This window comes from Elgaria multicarinata, chromosome 14 (assembly GCF_023053635.1).
Source record: "Elgaria multicarinata webbii isolate HBS135686 ecotype San Diego chromosome 14, rElgMul1.1.pri, whole genome shotgun sequence".
NCBI classification, from domain to species: Eukaryota; Metazoa; Chordata; class Lepidosauria; order Squamata; family Anguidae; genus Elgaria; species Elgaria multicarinata.
Window position 1 is genome coordinate 7,043,299 of NC_086184.1, and position 20,525 is coordinate 7,063,823.

At 44.8% G+C, this 20,525-nt stretch overlaps 2 protein-coding genes across 2 annotated transcripts; both read right to left on the reverse strand.

The window, feature by feature from the left end:
- Positions 1-289: 289 nt before the first annotated feature.
- On the reverse strand, positions 290-4,781 carry LOC134408588 (arylamine N-acetyltransferase, pineal gland isozyme NAT-10-like). Its single transcript, XM_063140925.1, has 2 exons — positions 4,607-4,781; positions 290-2,239 (listed from the first exon to the last, which is right to left on the reverse strand). The coding sequence occupies exon 2, from the start codon at positions 2,232-2,234 to the stop codon at positions 1,362-1,364; it is 873 nt and encodes a 290-aa protein (XP_062996995.1). The 5' UTR covers positions 2,235-2,239; positions 4,607-4,781; the 3' UTR covers positions 290-1,361.
- A 1,447-nt stretch (positions 4,782-6,228) lies between these two features.
- Positions 6,229-14,426, reverse strand: LOC134408655 (arylamine N-acetyltransferase, pineal gland isozyme NAT-10-like). The gene is made up of 3 exons (XM_063141014.1): positions 14,340-14,426; positions 13,483-13,565; positions 6,229-7,980 (listed from the first exon to the last, which is right to left on the reverse strand). Exon 3 carries the CDS (start codon positions 7,962-7,964, stop codon positions 7,092-7,094), a length of 873 nt encoding a protein of 290 aa, XP_062997084.1. The 5' UTR covers positions 7,965-7,980; positions 13,483-13,565; positions 14,340-14,426; the 3' UTR covers positions 6,229-7,091.
- Between the last annotated feature and the right edge of the window lie 6,099 nt (positions 14,427-20,525).

Genomic DNA, 20,525 nt, shown 5'->3' on the forward strand with positions numbered 1-20,525 from the left:
AATGCATGTGTATAGAGAAAAACAAACAAAAACATTCTGTTTTGTTATTTTTGGACTTTATTTTGGTTGCAAAAGCTGGATTTGGGGCTTCAGTGGGTGGACCTCAAAAAGATGCACACTTCATAATGACTAGGAGCTTGTTTCTGCAATAAAAGCTTGCTGTGTAGCTAGCAGCATCTAAAGTAGCACAAGTATATGAAGCAGAATGAGGACAATTTTCTGATAGGTTTCAGGAATATTAAGCAATGCCTTTAATAACTGCTCAGTGAAACACACACACACACACACACACACACACACTGTGTTACTTCATTACAGGTAGTGACTTAAGTATAACTTTCCCAATCTTACAAATGTATATACTGTATGAAGAGAAATAAATGGAGATTGAAAAAGGAAGCCTCTGTAAATATTGACTCATGTAATTAAAATTATTAAAATCCATATTTTCCAGATTAAGGCTTTACAAAGGATTTTCATTCCTTGCTCACTTTATTAAATGTGTTTGCCAAATGCGTGCACACCCACAACTCTGAGCTGAGTATGAGACATTAATGAAAGGAACCCCCTTCACAATACCTAGTTAAAAAGAAGATTGTAGGATTTGACTCTAGGATCAAAGGAGGGTGGCATGTAAGCATGGATCATTGCTAACATTTTAGACCATGATAACTTGTAATATGAGCTAGCATGTGTATTAATTCCAAAATTCCTTAAGGTAATACAGCTTATCAGACCAATCCAGTAATTTCTCATAGGGTCAGTTTTCCCATTTTTTTAAGTTGATAATGGATAATAGTCCATATAACAGTGTTGACAATAGAGGGCTAGATGATCCAATGGGGAAGGCAAACCCTTCTGCCACCACCATCACCCCACAAAATACCAGAGCTATTGGCCAAAGTAAGTTGGTGGAAGACTCTTTCCAGAGCTCTGATATGGCCCACCTGTGAGTCTGCAGGAAACCCATTTGTGAAGTCCAACAAAAAAGGGGATGTTTCCTCTGTTACAAGAAATGAGAAGTCCCATGTATAGATGAGTCCTGAGCAGATATCAGAAAAAGCCCTGCTCCGAATTCAGTTATCTGTGAATTTATAAAACGTAGAACAGATCCCTCTATTTTCAAGTTCTTAAATCCATTAGCAATTCATCATCCAAGACATTTAAAGAAATTTCCATGCACTCATCGGTTATCAGTGTCACCTACCTCCACTATACAATTATCTCTATGCTGCACGTTATGGACTACTTACAGTTTGGGCACAGGTTTTAATTTTACTGTAATTCACTAAATGCTGGATTAAGCCAATGGTGATGGATGCATGGATGTTATAACGTTGTGTGGTGTTTTATCTGTCACTCTAGATGGTATATATTCCTTTGACGTTGATAGGGACTAGCTTGCTCTCCAAAGTTATACCAAATTTCTCTCGCAGTGTTTTCTCCACCTCGTCGTCATCCAGTGTTCTGAATTCCACCAGATCCATGTTCTCCTTGTAGTTATATTTCGTCTCAGAGAGTGTCCACCCTATCAAAGCTTGAAACCCATCAATAGTCTGAAGGGTGCAGATAGATTTCTTCGTAAACAGTGAATCCGGGGATGTCTGGAGGTACGAACATTGGACTTGAAAGTCTTCAACTGTCCGTGGCTCAAGGCTGAAGAAATAGATGTTCCTCCGCTCCCTCTTCTCTAAGAGATCTGAGTTGGAGAAGTTCTGGTTGGCAATGTATTGTTTCCGTCTAATTTTCTCATAGTACCAAATGCCATTGTCTTCTGTGAAGCGAAAGATCCCAGGAGTCTGAGGCTGGTCTTTGCCAGAGACCAGCTCCATGGGTTGCCACATTTGGTAGGAGACCCCAAAGCCAGCATCAACTATGTAGGCTATGCCATCAATCACCACCTTAACTATGAGATGGGTTATGTTAGAAGCATATATGTTTAGCTTTGGGTTGTAAACATAGGCTCCCAGAATAGTTGTGTTGTATCCCAGGCTTTTCAGTACCCAAGACAAAAGTTGGTTGTTCTCCATACACCAACCTCCGCGCTTTTTCTTCACAATTTTGTCGTAAACCTGATCTAAGGCTAACGTAATGGTTTCCCCGCAATGGATGCTGAGATTCTCAAAAGGCACAGCTCTTATGTGGTGCTGGAAGATTGCAGTTAAGGTTTCTAAATCGAGCTTTTCAAGAGAGCCTCTGTAGCCAGTTCTCGTGAAATATTCTTCAACGTTCATGTTTCCTGGAAGGCAGACATTGAAAGGAACTTGTTAAAAATTATGGCAATGTGAAAGGCTTCTCGCGGCTTCCTGCCAGCATTCACGGTGGTCTCTCTCTCTCTCTCTCTCTGAATGTTTTTAAGAGTGATAATTCAAAGAAATTGCACAGTTGAAGCATGAACACAGGACCTATTTGTAGCTTCTGAATTCACAAACGCTCTCCACTTACAATACAGCCGTACTGCACTTGCAAGCTGCCATGCAAGTGTTGAGCATTGTGGATTGGTTGGTTTTGTGGGAGTTGTTTCCCTTGACATTAAGACCACTGGCCACACCTCCTCTCACCAGAGCACATGATTGCACACAGGACGCCCCATCCCTGCCACCTCCAGTTACAGGATCTCATGTAACAGGGCTTGGAAGTCAAGGCCGTAACCCAATGGTAGAGCAAATGTTTTGCTTGCAAGTTCCCTAGTTCATTCCGAGGCAATTCTAGATAGGGTTGGTAAACAGTATGAAATCATAGAGTGCTACAATGAGTAAATGTAGACATTAACCTAGATGGACTAATGCTCTAACTCAGTATAAGGCAATTTCCTATGAGAACTGCCTCCAGCTGAGGTCTTGGAAAACCACCACCAGCATATACACAAAGATGGAAGAGCAAAATAGTGCCCACAATAGAGGAATGGCTACTGAAGATGTTTTTTGGTAGCGCAGATGGCAAAACTCATGGCAATAATGAGAGAAAAATCGACTTTAAGATTTATGACTGAATGGGCACCTTTTGTAAATTTTATGAAGGGATAAGAAAAGGGCGACTTGTCTATCTGTGGATTCAACCAATAATGTAGGAAATGTTGAGAGAGAAATTAGAGATTTGGATTTGACAGTGATAGAGTAAGAAAAATAATAATAACAACATTGCTATATATTTTTGCAGCGGAGAATATTGGAAGAACATTTTATTTTTGTGTTGTTGTTTTTGTTTGCTTTTGTTTTTTGTTTTTTGTTTGCTTTGTAATGTCTTTTATTTATTGGTGTTTGGAAATAATAAAAAGATTAGACCTCAAGAAAACCATCACCAGCCACAGTAGACAAATACTGGACGAGGTCTATCAATGGTCAGACTCAGTCTAACACAGCTTCCTAGGCTGTTTTCAGATAGTTTTGACAAGGCATCTAGGCTTACTACTGGAAGATTGCAGACTGGTTTCGACCCGTGTTCTCAGCTCCATGGCAGTGAATCTACCATATTTTAATCAAGGCATGTTAAAAAAAAAAGGGGCGGGAAATGCTGCTCAAATTTCACTTGTAAGCAAAAGGAAATTGTTCTTGAAAGCTGCAGCAATCGGAAAAGATGAGTTTCGATGAGAATGTTTTTGTGAACCGCCCAGAGAGCTTCGGCTATTGGGCGGTATAAAAATGTAATAAATAAATAAATAAATAAATAAATAAATAAATAAATGTTTGCCCTCCCATAGAAATCCCTTTCTGCTAGTTCTAACCACCTGCAAGCACTTACAGACCTGGATCTGGATGTGTGAATCTCTCAGTTTAGGGTTCCCCCTTTTTATAAAAAATAAATAAATCTCAAATTCTTTATATCTTGAATATAAATTTGCGGATTTTGGAAGATTCTTAGCAAAAATGGAGCTGAAATTAAATCCTCCCCTATCCCTACTTGAGATCATAGAATCATAGAATAGCAGAGTTGGAAGGGGCCTACAAGGCCATCGAGTCCAATCCCCTGCTCAATGCAGGAATCCAACCTAAGCATCCCTGACAGGTGGTTGTCCAGCTGCCTCTTGAAGGCCTCTAGTGTGGGAGAGCCCACAACCTCCCTAGGTAACTGATTCCATTGTTGTACTGCTCTAACAGTCAGGAAGTTTTTCCTGATGTCCAGCTGGAATCTGGCTTCCTTTAACTTGAGCCCGTTATTCCATGTCCTGCACTCTGGGAGGATCGAGAAGAGATCCTGGCCCTCCTGTGTGTGACAACCTTTTAAGTATTTGAAGAGTGCTATCATGTCTCCCCGTGCATTATCACGCATGGCTTCTGTCTGAGTAATTTGTTTACATGTTTCATATCCTTCAAATGATCTGAATAAATGAGATAACATGTGCAAGATCTACAGTGATTAATTTGATCACACCTATAGGAACCTCCCTTGTTTCGTAGAGTGCATCCCTATCTTTCTCCTGGAGTTGTCCGGTTAGGAAGAATTTTTCCTTCCTTCCTTCCTTCCTTCCTTCCTCTCCTCTCCCCTCCCCTCTCCTCTCCTCTCCATTTATAATGCCAAACGTTCTACTGTCCTGCAAAATGTAGGTGTGCACACTAATTAAAGGTTGTTGTTTTTAAAAGTGTTTTTGAAAGAAGAAGAAGCTTACCTGTTGAGATGTTTAACGGTTGCTCCTAAGAACTTCCCCTCTGTCTTTGGGCCACAAACAACACGCTATTGCAACATGAATAAGGAGATGACCTGAAATCCTGCAGCTTCAAACCTGCAACCCTTCTCATTCTTCAGTTCTCCTTTTTTTGTGGCTGTTGTTATTGTCTTCTTTGGGACTGTATCTCAAAAGGTCAGAAGGGACAAAGTACATCGGAAATTCTGGCACATTTTCCAGTTCCACTGAGCCATGAACTGAATGAACTTTGGCTCTTAATTTTTTTGTAAACCGCCCAGAGAGCTTCGGCTATGGGGTGGTATATAAAAGTAATAAATAAATACATTTTCAAGAGGTGGTCTTATTTCTTGCATGACTAAAGTGAGACAAAATTGATTGCTCTTGGTTGGTATGAGAAGAAAAAACAAATTTTACATTAAGCCTGTTGCTTCTATCTGAAATAGATACTCACCTGGAGTGCATAGAAGCTTTGCATTAGCAGTAGAAAGAGGCAGAAGCTTTGCACAAGCGAAATGACACTGCTAGAAGCAACCCATAATGTGAAATACCTTCAATTTTGGCATCTCACAAATGTAGTAATGTAACTGAAAGAGATGTTATGACAGAACCCATAGAAGATAGAGAAGGCCATTTGCTGAAATCCCAACAGACCTGGAGCTCTCCTGCTTGATTTCTTGCATGATAAAGTGTCTGCATTCATTTCAAAGGACAAACTCATTCCTATGACATGTGGTTTAGGTCCTTCTTTTCCAGTGGATGAGCAAGCTCTGGGTAATACAGAAAGCTGGTTTATGCCATTATTTGGCCATTTAGCTCAGGGTTGTCTACTTTGACCGCAAAGACCTCTCCTGGGTTTCAGGCAAAGGTTTTCTACATCACTATCTACCTGATCCAATTTCACTGGCTATGAACCTTCTCCATGCTAAACATGTGTCTTGCCTCCCTGTGACCTGCCTCATCCATATGGCAGAGGGTATGTCTAGATGGGGCGATACCCCGGGGATTGTCCCGGGATCATCCCTGTGCGTCCACATGATACACAGGGGATCCCGGGAGTAGGGAGGGATGATCCCCCCCTTTCCCCGGGATATCGCCTCACCCTTTAATCCCGGTGTTTCCCACGGTCTCGGGATGTGTGGCCAGCCGGCCCGGTTTGTCCCAGCTCCTCACGAGTAACCGCATGCATGTTATTTCTGCACCCGTACAAGATTTTTTTAATGAACAGTTCAACTCCAGTATCAACATGGCTTCGCTTATGTGAAGATAAAGCTCATAGCCATCACACAATCTAAATGCACTTGTCCAATTTTAGGAATACCCCTTCCAGTGTGCTATTCCCTCACAGGACCGTTTATCCTATCTCAAAAGGAAGGAGATCTCATGGGATTCATGCAACGCCAACTGGGACTTGAAATTTCATCGCCTGCAGTGTTGCTGTTGATCTAGGTTGATGGGAACGAACAAGGGAAGGGGGCAGTTATTGTTCATTTGTTCCTGTTTAGTTTCAGAAACTAGATTTTGTGACACCCCAGCAGGTAAACAAGCCAAACCCAAATGGACAAACATCGCCACACACTCAGAATTTAACTGAAATATATCCGATGTTTTATTTAACAAGAAGAATGTGGCTGTGTTATTAGCAGTGAGAGGAAATGTAACACAAATTTGAGATTAACAAGAAGGAACATGAATAACAAAGTGGGCACTAAGAATATTGCAATAAAATGGGATAATTTGACTATTAGCATTGCTGGTTGAATAATACAACTCCTCTGCAGCACCGTCCTGCGCTCTGCTTGCATTTCAAAAGCTAAACTAAAACATGCTAAAATATGATCTAATGTCTCCTTTAACTTCCTCCTGTGCAGCGTGCTCACTCAGGGAAGGCCTGGGTGAAGGAATGCATCTTTAAATGGTGCCTAGTTGTGCTCTAGTTAGCACCTCTCAAATGTCAGGAAGAAGGTCGTTTTGGACCAATCTGATTAATAGTAATAATAAAAGTTATTGTGACAATAATAATAGTAATAATAAGTACTAATTATAGTATAGTAATAAAAGATAGTTTGGTGGTAATAACATGGCTACCAACATTTCGGTAGCTGGACTCCTGACATCTCGACAAACAGGGGGTTGGGGAGAGAAAGGGAGAATCCCTAAAACAAATCCCAAATGGTCACAGGACAAATGGACCCTTGAGTCTAGACAAAAAAGGTCAAGTGCGCTTGCAGGCCTGAAAACCTTGCCTATCGCTGCCCTAGATATTTTCCCCATGCAGCACCCTCCAAATTGGCTTTGATATTTTGTTTTAGTTGAAATCTGTTAGCTTCCCTAGGGAAGTTGAGGGCTCTCCCACACTAGAGGCCTTCAAGAGGCAGCTGGACAACCATCTGTCAGGGATGCTTTAGGGTGGATTCCTGCATTGAGCAAGGGGTTGGACTCGATGGCATTTAGGCCCCTTCCAACTCTACTATTCTACTAAATTGATGTTAATGGGGACCAGTTTCTTATCTAATCGAATGTTGAATAGTTCCTGCAGTGTTCTTTCCACGTCTTCATCAGGAAGGGTGGTTTTTTCTACCAAATCCATGTTGTCCTTGTAATTATATTGGGTTTCAGTTAATGTCCACCCAATCAAAACCCGAAACCCGCTGGTAGTCTGAAGGCTACAAATGGACTTCTTTACAAACAGAGATTCAGGAGATGTTTGGAGAAGCGTGTTCGCAGGCTGGAACTCATCTATTGTCCGTGGTTGCAGGGTAAATGAGTAAACTTTCTTGCAGTTCATGTCTTCTGGAATATCAAAGTAGGGTGAGCGGTTGTCAGGATCCATCCTGCATTGCTTATGCCTTACTTTGTCAAAGTACCATACACCTTTGTCTTCTGTGAAGCGAAAGGTGCCGGGCATCTGAGGCTGGTCTTTCCCAGAAACCAATTCCATTGGCTGCCACATTTGGTACTCGATACCAAAGCCGCCATCCACAATGTAGGCTTTGCCTCCAATGACCACTTTTAGCATGAGGTGGTTTAGGAGTTTATCGTATGCTTTTAAATGAGGGAAGTAAACAAAGGCTCCTAAAAAGCTGACCTCATAGCCCATTGTCTGTAAAGCCCAACATAAAAGCTGGTTATTCTCCATACACCATCCTCCGCGATTCCGCTTTACAATTTTGTCATAGGTAGCCTCTAATTCCATCACGATGCTTTCGCCACAATGGATGCTGAGATTTTCAAATGGCACAGATCGGATGTGACGCAGAAAGACTGCTTTTAAAGTGTCAAAGTCCAATTTGTCCTGGGGACCGTCGTAAGAAATTCTTGCAAAATAATCCCTAATATTCATGATGGTACGTTCTCCCCTGCAGAAAATGAGAGGGTGAAAGGAATACTTCAGTTATGCCAGTGTATCTCTACGCTGTTTCACAGCTGCTGGAAGTGATTATGACAGTAATAACATTTAACATTTGTGTAGCACTTTGCAAGCAGTCAAAGTGTTTCACATACATATTTAGTTGTCACCTTTATCTGGGAGCATTTGTAGCTCAGCGATAGAACACCTGTTGTGCATGAAGAAGGTCCCAGTTTTGATCTCCGGTAGCATCTAGTTTCAGATGATCACATTGTGGCTTCTCTCTTTACCTCTGTATATGTGTTGCATGCACAACCTACATTTCCAGTATCCCCCACACTGCAGTGGCGGTTAGCATATCATCTGAACCTGGTGCAGGGTGCAGCAAGGGATTGACTCATAGTACCCAGCCTATAACCCACAACATGCAGTAGAGGTTGTGAGGTTGGGATAAACATAATCCCGCCATGCCACATTCGGACAACTCGCCAACCTGCACTGTAGCGTGGGGAATACCGGTAGTGGTATGCGTGAAACGCACTGAGGGCATGAGGCTAGGGTGACCATATGAAAAGGAGGACACGGCTCCTGTATCTTTTAACAGTTGCATAGAAAAGGGAATTTCAGCAGGTGTCATTTGTATATATGGAGAACCTGGTGAGATTTCCTCTTCATCACAACAGTTAAAGGTGCAGGAGCTATACTAGAGTGACCAGTTTTAACAGAGGGCAGGGCACCTGCAGCTTTAACTGTTGTGATGAAGAGGGAATTTCACCAGGTCCTCATATATACAAATGACACCTGCTGAAATTCCCTTTTCAATACAACCGTTAAAAGATACAGGAGCCCTGTCTTCCTTTTTATAGGGTCACCCTATACTGTTGTTCTTATGGTTTTGATGGTTTTAAATTTTATATACTTTTTTAATGTTGACTGTTTTTAACTTTTGTAAACTGCCCAGAGAGCTTCGGCTATGGGGCGGTATATCAATGTAATAAATAAATAAATAAATAGGCCTAATCTAGATAAGGCCACAGTGAGTTCATGCTGGAGGCAAGATTCAAACTAGTCACTTCCTGATTCATAGCACAGTTGCTTAGCCATTGCACGACGCTACACCAGCTCTCAAGAGCCCATTCACAAAATGATGTCAATCACCAGATATCTGTGTGTAAGTGAGTGCTTCTGTTACAGTTTTACTCACAAACAAATTCTCAAGTTTGGGTTTTAAATACTGGGAAGTTTTTAAAAGGCTACCTGGACTTCCTGATCTGAAAGGGCTCCATCAGACGAGTGTTTTATTGCACACTCATTGCTAGGCACTCACAGATTTTCGAAGGTCCGTCTCATGACATTGTCTGCCTCCCACGCCCCTGCCACCCCTTCTAGCCTTCTTCCCATGACAAAACCACCCACCCACCACAGTAAGTCTGACTTATTTTAAAGACAGAAGTTGCCACTATCTCCTGCTGTGTGCAGGAGAAGCAACGGGATCAAAATGGCCCACTGAATGGGCTATGTGCAGGTTGTTTACTTCCTCTTTCGGAAGAGGAAGTAATGAGGGACAAACATGCAGGCTGAGAAGCAACGTTAAGCAAATGTGATTTCCCCCTGTGTGATGATGCTCAAAAAGCCCTATGAGAGGAGTTATCTCATGAAGTCTTTCCCTGCTCTTCAACTGAGGCATGGAAACTAAAAAGGCTGCCGGCTGCCAGAAAGGTGATTATACAGAAAGGCTGCCGGTAAGGTCAGCGGAAGAATCCAGCAACCAACCTATGAGAATTCCTCCAAAATTTTCTTCTTCTTTGAATTTCTTTTCGAAAGCAATTTCTTCTCTATCAGACAGAATGAGAAGGGTTGAAAATATGTGGGAGACTTTGGGGGGGGGGGGCAGATCGCTAATTTCAATACACATTTCTTGGTTCGCCTAATTTGGCTTTCCACTTGATTATAAGATGTGGAAATGCTGGAATTCAAAATAAAGGTGAATCAAGTTGGGTGTGTGTGTCTGATTATATGTTTGTTTTAATCCGTGGCTTGTCCTGATGTTCCTAAACACTGGATATTTCGTCATGGGCAAACAATTTACGACCGTTGATTTGGCTTTTATTTTTCTTGTTTCTCTCTGCAAACCCATCCCTCCCATTTCGGCATTCAAGTTCAGATTAATTTTTAAACCACTGTTTCTCAAATAGTGATGTAACAGATCCCTCTCCTAAAACCTATCGGATCTTCTGTGCTCCTTTTGCTGTCCTGCGCCGTTCCGCTGCTGGTTCTGCAGCCAGTGTCGCCAGGGGCAAAAGAAGACAGTTGCCACGTAGATTTAAGAGTTGCGGGAAAGAGGAGATTTTAGCTAATGGGAACTCCCTGAGCTTGCATGACAAACTAGGCCTGCCCCTTTCCCCAAAAACTAGATAAAGGTTCAGAGGTCATCTTTACTCACCCGGTTATCCCCCCAATACCCTCTCCCCACTCCACTTCTACCCCGAAGTAATGAATACCCACAACGTGCAGGTATCCATCATCCGGCTCCCTTTTCAGTGAACCCTGTAAGGTTCTGATCGACTCTGGTTGGAAACTTTCACATCTCAACATTTTACGGTGCTATTACTGATAAGACATGGAAAATCCCTGGCTTAGGGTCTCCTCTCTTTATACACACACACAAACACACATACCCCTCTCCTGCAGTCCATGTTTTACAACCCATCTGAGTGTCCTGTACACTTGTTTGACTTTGATTGAATTAAGAGAAGCAATTCCTAACCAGTAGGGATGTGCTCCGCTCCGATTAGAAGTGGAGAATCAGAAGCAAATTGGCCTGCTCCGCCTTGCCCAGAGGCGGAGTAGAAGCGGACCGGGGACCTGTAGAAGCACAGCGAAGAGAAGCGCCCATACGCAGAGCGCTTCTCTTTTCGCGGACCGATCTGATCGCCATTTTGAAACATTTCGCCCATAGGATTGCATTGCGGAAAATAATAGGGGATAACTGTGTTGTTGTTTTTTAGCTATCTTTCTGAAACTTCTTATGCTTAGAGAGTCGTGGCTGGGGGTCATTTTGAGCCTACTCTCAGCGTGCTGCGGTTCGCTTGCTAGAATTTTTGGAAAAATCAGGTAAAACAGCGGGAAAATGTACCTTTTTCGAAGGGCTGAGGGGCAGAGTCAACTCCCGGTCATGATCACATGATTCCAAAGTTGGAGGAGGTGATAGGCAAAATGGGTAACTTGGGATTCTGGGAACTTCTCTTTCTTAGTCTGAACGGACTTTTCCCAGTGTTTTTTTAAAACAGTAGCCCCATCAAATGCACAAACACAACCTGAAATCATATACTAAGCCAATAATAAGAGATAGAAAACACAGCACTGCTCCCCACCCTAACTTTGGGGAACAACTGAATAGATGTGGTGCAAGGGGATGAGCTCCCCTAAGGCATGTGGATGTGCCCTGTGCACTCTCCTGATCTTGGAGGATCATCAGAGTCCTCCAAAGGTAAATCACTGGAGAGAATGCCTATCATGAGTTGAAGTGAGCGTTTGCTTCTTAAAGACTGGTACCTAGACAGGATCAGTCAAATTGGCAGATGATTCCCCCTCCCCTTGGGCACGTCCACTCCCCTCTTACTGGTAAAAGACAGATATAGCCTTTTTAAAAAAATTCGTCTTGTTGTTTATTCAGCAACACTGCTGCTTTTAATTCCACCCCTCTTTTATTTATTTATTTATTTATTTATTTATTATATTTTATATGCATTACTGGCTTTGAAACTATCCTTGGCTCACTTCCTTGTGCCCTCAGAAATGTCTGCTGCCTGCCTGCCTTCCCTCCCTCCTCCCCTGCCCACCTCACAGGGATGGTTTTTGTATGTCTTGCTTTGACTCAGGGGAGAAGTCCTTCCTGTGCTCAAGTTCCAAATCAATTTTTCAAGTGTGGAAGAAGATTAATATTTAGGTTTATCTCTACTCCCCAATTCATGGCATGTTGGGATTTCCTTTGAAATGGGCCCATTGAGCTGTCTGCAGCTTTAAATCCCTGAGATACTGGGGTGTCCGACTTTCATAAATTCTCCAAAAATCAGGGGATGATGGGATTGGCTTGAAACTTGGTGTCCATGTGGACACATGGATAAGCTCTTATGGGACCGAAGCTGAGGTTTCTGATGTGCAAATTGACATAGTTGTAGCATGGGACTTGATTTGGGGTGAGTTAAAAGGTTAGAGCCCCGCCAAAAATCAGGGGATGATGGGATTGGCTTGAAACTTGGCGTCCATGTGGACACATGGGTAAGCTGTCACGGGACCGAAGGTGAGGTTTCTGACATGCAAATTGACATAGTTGTAAAATGGGACTTGATTTGGGGTGAGTTAAAAGGTTTAAGCCCCGCCAAAAATCAGGGGATGATGGGATTGCCTTGAGCCTTGGCGTGCATGTGTATCCCTGGATAAGCTATCATGGTGCTGAGTTTGAGATTTCTAACGTGCAAATTGACAGAGCTATCGAAAGGGGTGTGAATGGGGTGCCCGATTTTCAAAACTTCCCCAAAAATCAGGGGATGATAGGATTGGCTTGAAACTTGGTGTCCTTGTGGACACATGGATAAGCTATCATGGTAGCGATTTTGAGATTTCTAATGTGAAAATTGATGGAGCTATCGAAAGGGGTGTGAATTGGGGTTATGGGTGGTGCGTTAGAGGTTAGAGCCCCGCCAAAAATCAGGGGATGATGGGATTGCCTTGAGTCTTGGCATGCATGTGTATCCCTGGATAAGCTATCATGGTGCCGAGTTTGAGGTTTCTAACATGCAAATTGACGGAGCTATCGAAAGGAGTGTGAATGGGGTGCCCGATTTTCAAAATTTTCCCAAAAATCAGGGGATGATGGGCTTGGCTTGAAACTTGGTGTGCTTGTGTATACCTCCATGAGGTGTCATGGTGCCAAACTTGAGGTTTCTAACTTTAACAGAAAAAAAGTTGTATACTTTTTTAGCTTTCAATGCAAGCCTATGGGGGGGGAAAACGGAGCTCCAATCCGGATCCGGAGCTCCGCAGCGGAGCGGAGCGGACATAGGCGGAGCAGGGGTAGAGCGAAGCGGCCCGATTTGCAAATCACTGATCTGGAAGAGAAGCAGAGTGGGGGGTCCGTGCACACCCTTACTAACCAGGCTTAACCTCGTTTTGTCTTATTGTTTTGCAAGAAACAGCCACTTCTCCCTCCCTGCCTCCCTCCATCCCTCTCTCTCCGGGACAGCTGCCCACACCTCCTGCAGTCTCTGGACGATCCTGAAACCACAGGAGAAATTGGGCTAAAATCCCAGGGAAATGGAGGAATCATCCCTTCCTGTCCCTGGGATCCCCTGTGTGTCAAGTGGATGCACAGGGATGATCCTGAGGTGATCCCCAGGATAAGGCATTGTCTAAAGATGCCCTCTGTCTCTCTCTAATACACACACACACACACACACACACACACACACACACACACACAGCAAATCTGGCATTACTAACAATGCCTTACCTGCTGGAGTGAACAACTGGGAGTTTCAAACGGGCTTAGTCTTCTTCCCTTTAATGGATTGTGAAGGAGACTCGTACACCGATCTGTGAGGGTAGAATCTGAGTCTGATTTATTGTACATGCAGTGTGGTTATAGAGATCTTTTCTCCACCCTTTCCTCCACCCTTTTCTCTCCCCCCAGCCCTCCTATGTGGAGCCTTTCAATTATCACCTTGCTCCCGTGTGAGGCCAGGAGTAAACAGGACATTTGCTAGGGGTAAACGAGGTTTGTTCCTGCGTGATAAGAAAGGAACAAAGGAACGTGATAAGAGAGGAATGTGTTAATCAAGAGAGGCAGGGGGTCAGACCTTTGATCCCAGAGGCAGTGTGGCCCCATAAGGGAATCCAGATCTGCCATCCCTACAGGATTGCTCTAAAGAAAATTTTAAAAAAGAGGAACTAATCAGGAATGAATCCTCTGACTCCTATTTTATCTGAGGCTAAGAGAAATCTTCATAATTCCCGACACCTTCACTGCATTTCCTCTGTAAAAAATAAAATAAAATGTTGCAGCTGACGCTGTAACAGTGTGGATGTGCTGCTCTGCCTTGCCCCACCCTATTGGGGGGAAGAAAAAAAAACCTTCTTCATTCCCCTGCAGGTAAAACAAGATGGAACTTGACCTTTTAACAGCGCAATGAGATAGATAGTTGGATAGTGAAATAATTGAATAGGAACCAACTCATTTGGCAAATCAGCAGCCAGTTTTTTTGGGGGGGGGATCTTTGTACGGGATGTCCTGTGGCCTGGGTGCTTTGTCAGATCCTTTGCAACACATGGCATCATGGACAATGTGTCTACCCAACCAACCACTCCTACCTTGAAAAGTCTCAGTATTGCTGAGTCGTTTTACGGTGTTCTTCTCAGCTCGAGTGGCTCCCGTGCGCATGCTCTGCAACGTGTCTGCATTCCTCCCCATTAAATCCTGGGCATGCCTCTGCCCTTTCCCCCAGATCACTGCTTTTCCTATCCTGTAACATCTAGAGTCATCATTCGTTATGCACTTCCTTATTGCTGCGTTGCTCGCTTCTCTGACATTGCATTATTTAGCTTCTCTGGTGTTTGGAGTAAATGTAGTAGGAAGCAATAACAGAGTGTCAGTTTACTGGAATGGGGTGAAATTGGAGGTGTGGGGTGCTCTCATGGGGAGCCTTCAGACCCTGTCCAGGATCATTGGGGATTTTTGCTTCCTCAAGGAAAATTGAGCTATTCACCCCTCCCTATCACGCCATTTCCCCCTATTCAGCCATTGCCTCTGTTCCAATCCATTCCTACCCCCCACCCCCACCGGGAACATTTCTGCATACCCAAAACTGCATTTCTGAAGTTGCAAAAAGGGAGCTTTTATTCTTTCCTTTCCCTATACGCTTCCGGTCGGAATTCAAGGTGCTGGTAATGACAGTTAAAGCCTTAAACAGCTTGGGACCTCGATACTTGAGAGAGCGCCTCTCCTTATATATGCCTGCCCGAGACTTTAGATCTGTTGGAGGAGCCCTTCTCCACATCCCATCAATGCAACATATACGCTATGATGGGACAAGGGAGAGGACTTTCTCTGTGGTGGCACCCCGACTGTGGAATGCCCTCCCCTTGGAGGCCTGACTGGAGCCAACATTGATTGCATTTCGATGCCAAATTAAAACGTGGCTTTTTAAACAAAGCCTTTGATGGTTAAACTCACTGGCACATTGTTTTAACTGTTTTAACTGCATCTATTGCTTTTAAATAATATATTGTTTTAACTTGGATGATGGTTTAATTTGTTTTTAACTGTGTATATTTATTGTTTTATACTGTATGCTTTTATCTGTACGCCACCCTGAGATCTTAGTGATATAGGGCGGGATATAAATATTTTAAATAAATAATAAATAAATAAATAATTCCCTGGAACATTTCTGCATACCCCAAACTGTGCATTTCTGAAGTTGCAAACAGGGAGCTTTTATTCTTTCCTTTGCCATTGCACAGCTGCACAACTCCAGCTTATCATAGAATCATAGAATAGTAGAGTTGGAAGGGGCCTGTAAGGCCATCAAGTCCAACCCCCCGCTCAATGCAGGAATCCACCTTAAAGCATCCCTGACAGATGGTTGTCCAGATGCCTCTTGAAGGCCTCTAGTGTGGGAGAGCCCAAAACCTCCCTAGGTAACTGGTTCCATTGTTGTACCTCTCTAACAGTCAGGAAGTTTTTCCTGATGTCCAGCCGGAATCTGGCTTCCTGTCACTTGAGGCTGTTATTCCGTGTCCTGCACTCTGGAGATCTGTGACATGACTTCTGTCTTGTTCCTAGTCATACAACCCATAGCAGGAAAGCCTCAAGAGGGGTGGGTAATAAGCCTCCCTCACTAATGACATTAGCTTTACCCTAACCCCACCCCACCCAGAAGAATGTTTTTTTTCCCCTCAGCCCTGAAAAGCTGGGTTTAAAGAATGGCTGCCTCCACTGTGTAACGCTGTCGGAGCAGGGCCAATTTATTCATACTATGGGGAAGAAGAGCAACGTACTTTCCTCTCACGCTCGTGAAGACAGGGCTCTGACTGCTGGTGTACCTTTTATTTTATTTTCTTTCTTTTTCTTTTTGTTCTTAGGATTGTGGATAATAGGAACAACGCTTCTCCATTTTATCCTCTCCACAGCCACCCTTTGAGCCCGGTTAGGCTGAGAGTCAGCAGCTGAGCTTCATGGCCAAGTGGGCACTAGAACCTAGATCTCCCAAGTGCCAGTGCAACACTCTAGCCACTACACCACGCTGCCTTTGGCCCTTAGGTATTTTTGCTGTTTCAAGGAACAAGCCCCTCCCAATCCTGTGTGTGAAACTAGGGGTGTGCTCCACTCCGCTTCGCATCCCCAAATCCGAAGCGGAGCAAACTGATCTGGACCTCCTAAATCCGGTTCCGGAGCAGATGAGGGAGGTCCGAATTGACTTGAAGCAATTTGGAATGGTCCAAATCGATTCGGACCATTCTGAAGCTTTGGAGCCAGGTAAGTGGTGAGGGGGGGGGTCTTACCTGGTTCCGCCACTGCCACTGTGGCAGCGGTGGCGGAGCCAGGTAAGGGGGGAGGGGGGCTTATTCGGACACCATTTTGTCCACCTTTCCCCACTTACTGGCCTCCGCCATCCACTGTAAGTGGGAAAGGGCAGCAAAATGGCATCCGAATATCGATCCGGACCTCCAGATCTGGTTCCAGAGCGGGTCGGGCGGGGGATGCAGATCAACCCAAAGTGGTTCAGGCCTAATCCGGAAGGTCCGGATCAGGATCCAAAGCAGTTCGGGGCGGCGTGCGTGCATAGCCCTATGTGAAACTGTTTTCCTTGCTTCTCTCCTGTCACCGGGTGGGTGGTGCCCTAGAACAGAAAACGGAGCAGAAATCTACAATGCTTGGCACCCAATTTAAAATACTGGTAGGATATATCATGGGATAATATCTGAATATACTTGCAGGACAGAATGGGGAGCACCCAAAGCAGACAATTAGGGGAGTGTTCCTTCTGGCACTTGATGGAGTGGAGTGTAATAGCAATGCACGCTTGAACAGTGTAACCCTGCAAACAATGGCAGGGCGAAGGAACTGAAACAGGGGAAGGGTCCTAAGTAATTCACTTTAAGATCCACATGTGATTTTGGCCTCAGCCTCTGCAGTTTTGGCTGCCTTGTTGCTACAGATCTGTGTTGCGATTTGCTCTGGATACTACAGTTGAACATCAATGACCACCAGATGTCAGCATAATTTCACTTGTGCACAAATAGACTTTCTGTTCTGGTTCCTGAGAAAAGGAAGCGCTTGAAAAGAAGAGTGTTCAAAGAGTGCAATTTTTTTCAGCGATAGCAGAGAGAAATAAGCAACTCCTCGATTTGGCTTTTTTTTGTAAAAGACAGAATATTCAATCTTTGCCCTGGAGGGAAACTTGCACAAACCCTTTCAAAACTGTGACTGGAAGTATATATTTGCAGAACTCATCATCAGCCAAAGAATTGAAATAGAATCATCTGAAGTGCTGGATTGCTAGAATCGCAGCCTCAATTGTTTCGCTCTCCGTAGAAAGTGATTTTGCAATACCAGTTTTCTTTTATGGACTGATCGAGATGGATAGGCCTCGTTTTTAGCGGTTCACATGGCACTCAAAATGGCATGCAAGATGAGGTGAAACTGTAACAAACATCACCCAAAAAAACCCCACCACAAAGCAAAAGCGGAGTCAAAGACAACCATCCCAAACAGACAGCTTGTTCCCATTTTAAAAATGGGCAGAAGGCGAGTGATTTGTTGAAGCCCCCCCAGTGTTCTCCGTGCATCACGCTTCCCACAGGGTTCACAACAATTATTTTCGGGTGTGCAGAGAACAGACCTAGACAGCTAAGTTCCACAACCTCATGCACAGCAGATCTCTGCCTTTTGATAGACACTTGGCGGGCAGAAATCAACAGATACTGTTTTGGCCCAGCCCGCTGAGCAGAGATCTGATTCCCACTGAGCTAGGGCACTTCCCATAGATTTCAATCAGATCCCCGCTCGGTAGGCTGGGCCAAAACAGTATCGTTTTCTAAATCTTCACTTTGCAGAGCCGTTCGTTTGGCCGCTGTGGTTTTGTTGCCGGACTGAGCGTTGTTCCAGAAGTGACATGCCGTTTTTACAACTTCCATTGGGGGCTTGTCTTCGTAGCCAACTTGGTTACATGTGCTAATATTTTAGCCTCTAACCCAAAACCAAATGAATTAACGCTGCATGCCCGAAGTTGGCACAACTGCTGTACAGCTTGTAAACATGGAGCAAGTGGCTGTAAAAGCCAGAGGGATGTTCCTCCGGTTTTTACTTATGTTGTTGGATATAGGGCTGTGCACGGACCCCCCGCTCCGCCGCACTCCCGATCTGCAAATTGCGGATTGGGCCCACTCTGCCTGCCTTGATTCACCTAGGGTCCGCTCCGCTCCGCTGCGGAGCTCCGGCTCCGAATCTGAGCTCTGCAGCGCCGGGGGGGGGGCAGCACCAGGTAAGGCCCCCTCCCTCCTCCCCCTTACCTGCTTCCATCCCGGCCCGCCACCAGCTTCACTAGAGCCCACGGCTCAACCAGGAATGTAGGCCCTGCTTGCGGCCTACACTTCCAGGTTGAGCCGCGGGCTCTAGTGAAGCCGGCGATGGGCCACGGACGGATGCAGGTAAGAGCCCCCTCCCATTTGCCTCCTTACCTGACTCTGCCGTTGTCTCTGCATGGGTGGTGGTGGCAGCGGCAGGGCCAAGTAAACCCCCTTTACCTTTTTTACGGAGCTCCGGATCGAGGCAAAGGATCCACCTTCACTCCGCTGCTTCCCCAACCCTCTTTGCCTCCACCTTAAGGGGAGGCGAAGCACCCCGATCCACTTCTGCTTCTCTGGTCCGAAGAGAAGCAGAGCACAGCCCTAGTTGGATACGGTTGTAATCTACTTTGGGTGGGCAGAGTGGAGCTGGATATTGCCATAGAGGGCCCTGAACCACTGTGATTGAAGCAGAGGAAGCCAGGGCGGAGGGGGCTGGAGTGGAATACCAGCATGGGGATTGCAGAAATTTGATTCCTGCATTGAGCAGGGGATTGGACTCGATGTCCTTATAGGCCCCTTCCAACTCTACTATTCTATGATTCTATGAAGGTGCTTGGGCTGGAGTTTCTTAACTGCCTCGAGCAGATTTTTCTTATGCATCTCTAATTCAGCATCACTAGCAAGGATGGTACTGGGCCAGTTGGCTTCCACGACAAGGGCGTCGCGCTGTTCTGGGGGGGAGGATAGCGCAAAGCAATTCTGCTTTTTGAGATTTCAAATCGGCCTTGGGGGCCTCTTTGGCTACCTTTTCCATTTCCAAATTTGCTTTGTGTGAAGCTGAGATGGATCTGTGGTGTCAATTCTGAGCTTCCTTCCTTCTCCCACAGAAAGAATGCCTCCATTTGGTTTGGAGGAAAATCCGCTAAATTGTCTCGGAGTTGTGTTAAGACTTCTGAATTAAAGCTTCCATTGACTGAGAACCGTCTGGTGGGTTGATCACGGGTGTAAAAGCTCCATCTTTTTACATAGCGGGTTGCACCTGGGCCATAGTTTGGTGCACATAAAATTGGATGGGATGCCCTTTTCAAAAGGCGTACACTTGGAGGGAGCAGTCCCCATTCGTGCGCTCGCAAAAGCTCAAAAGAGTAAAAGAACCACCACCGACGACAACAACCAAAAGAAAAATTCTTCCCCCTCAAAAGAAAAATGTTTGGTTGAGGGGGAAGAAAACCCCAAAAGCCAAATTTCTGTTCTTTTTCCCCTGGGGATCGGACTGTCAAGGACCCCTACAGACTAATTTTACCAGAAAGAGGACCCTTACTGGATTCTGAGGGACCTCCATGGACTGAAATTACCAGGAGAACCATCTCTGAGGGAATTCCATGGACTGAAGGTAGATTCCTGCAGTGAGCAGGGGGTTGGACCCGATGGCCTTACAGGCCCCTTCCAACTCTACTATTCAATGAAATTACTGGAAGAACCCTCGCCAAGGCTTCTACAAGATATGATGTCCACAGGTTTTGGGAGGACAAAAGGACCTCCCCCACAGGAAAAGCCTCTGTGCCAGGAGAGCCTGGTGGAAATGGGAACAGGCGTAGAACCCAGCCACAGCATGCCAAGAACCAGACAAACAGACAGCAGGTGATGCTTACTCACCTTGTTCACACTCACTCACCTCATCTCTCGCAAGCTCCCAGGGTGAGGCGCTGCTGCACGAATGCCACTTCTGCCACCAGATTGTCAGGGAAATTCCTCAAGACCAAAGAAACATATTCCAGGCAAGTCCCGAGACAAAGGCTTGTATTCAGAATACTATACGTGTAGGAGAAAGGCAGCCTCCAGCAAGCTGAAGGCCAGACTCTCTGACCACCACCCATGCACAGCAAACTTTTATTAGTTCACACTGCTTTGATGAACTCATCCTTTCTCCCCCTCCCTTCCTTAATTGATTACAAGTCCCATAAATGTTTCAAAACTGAAACTATT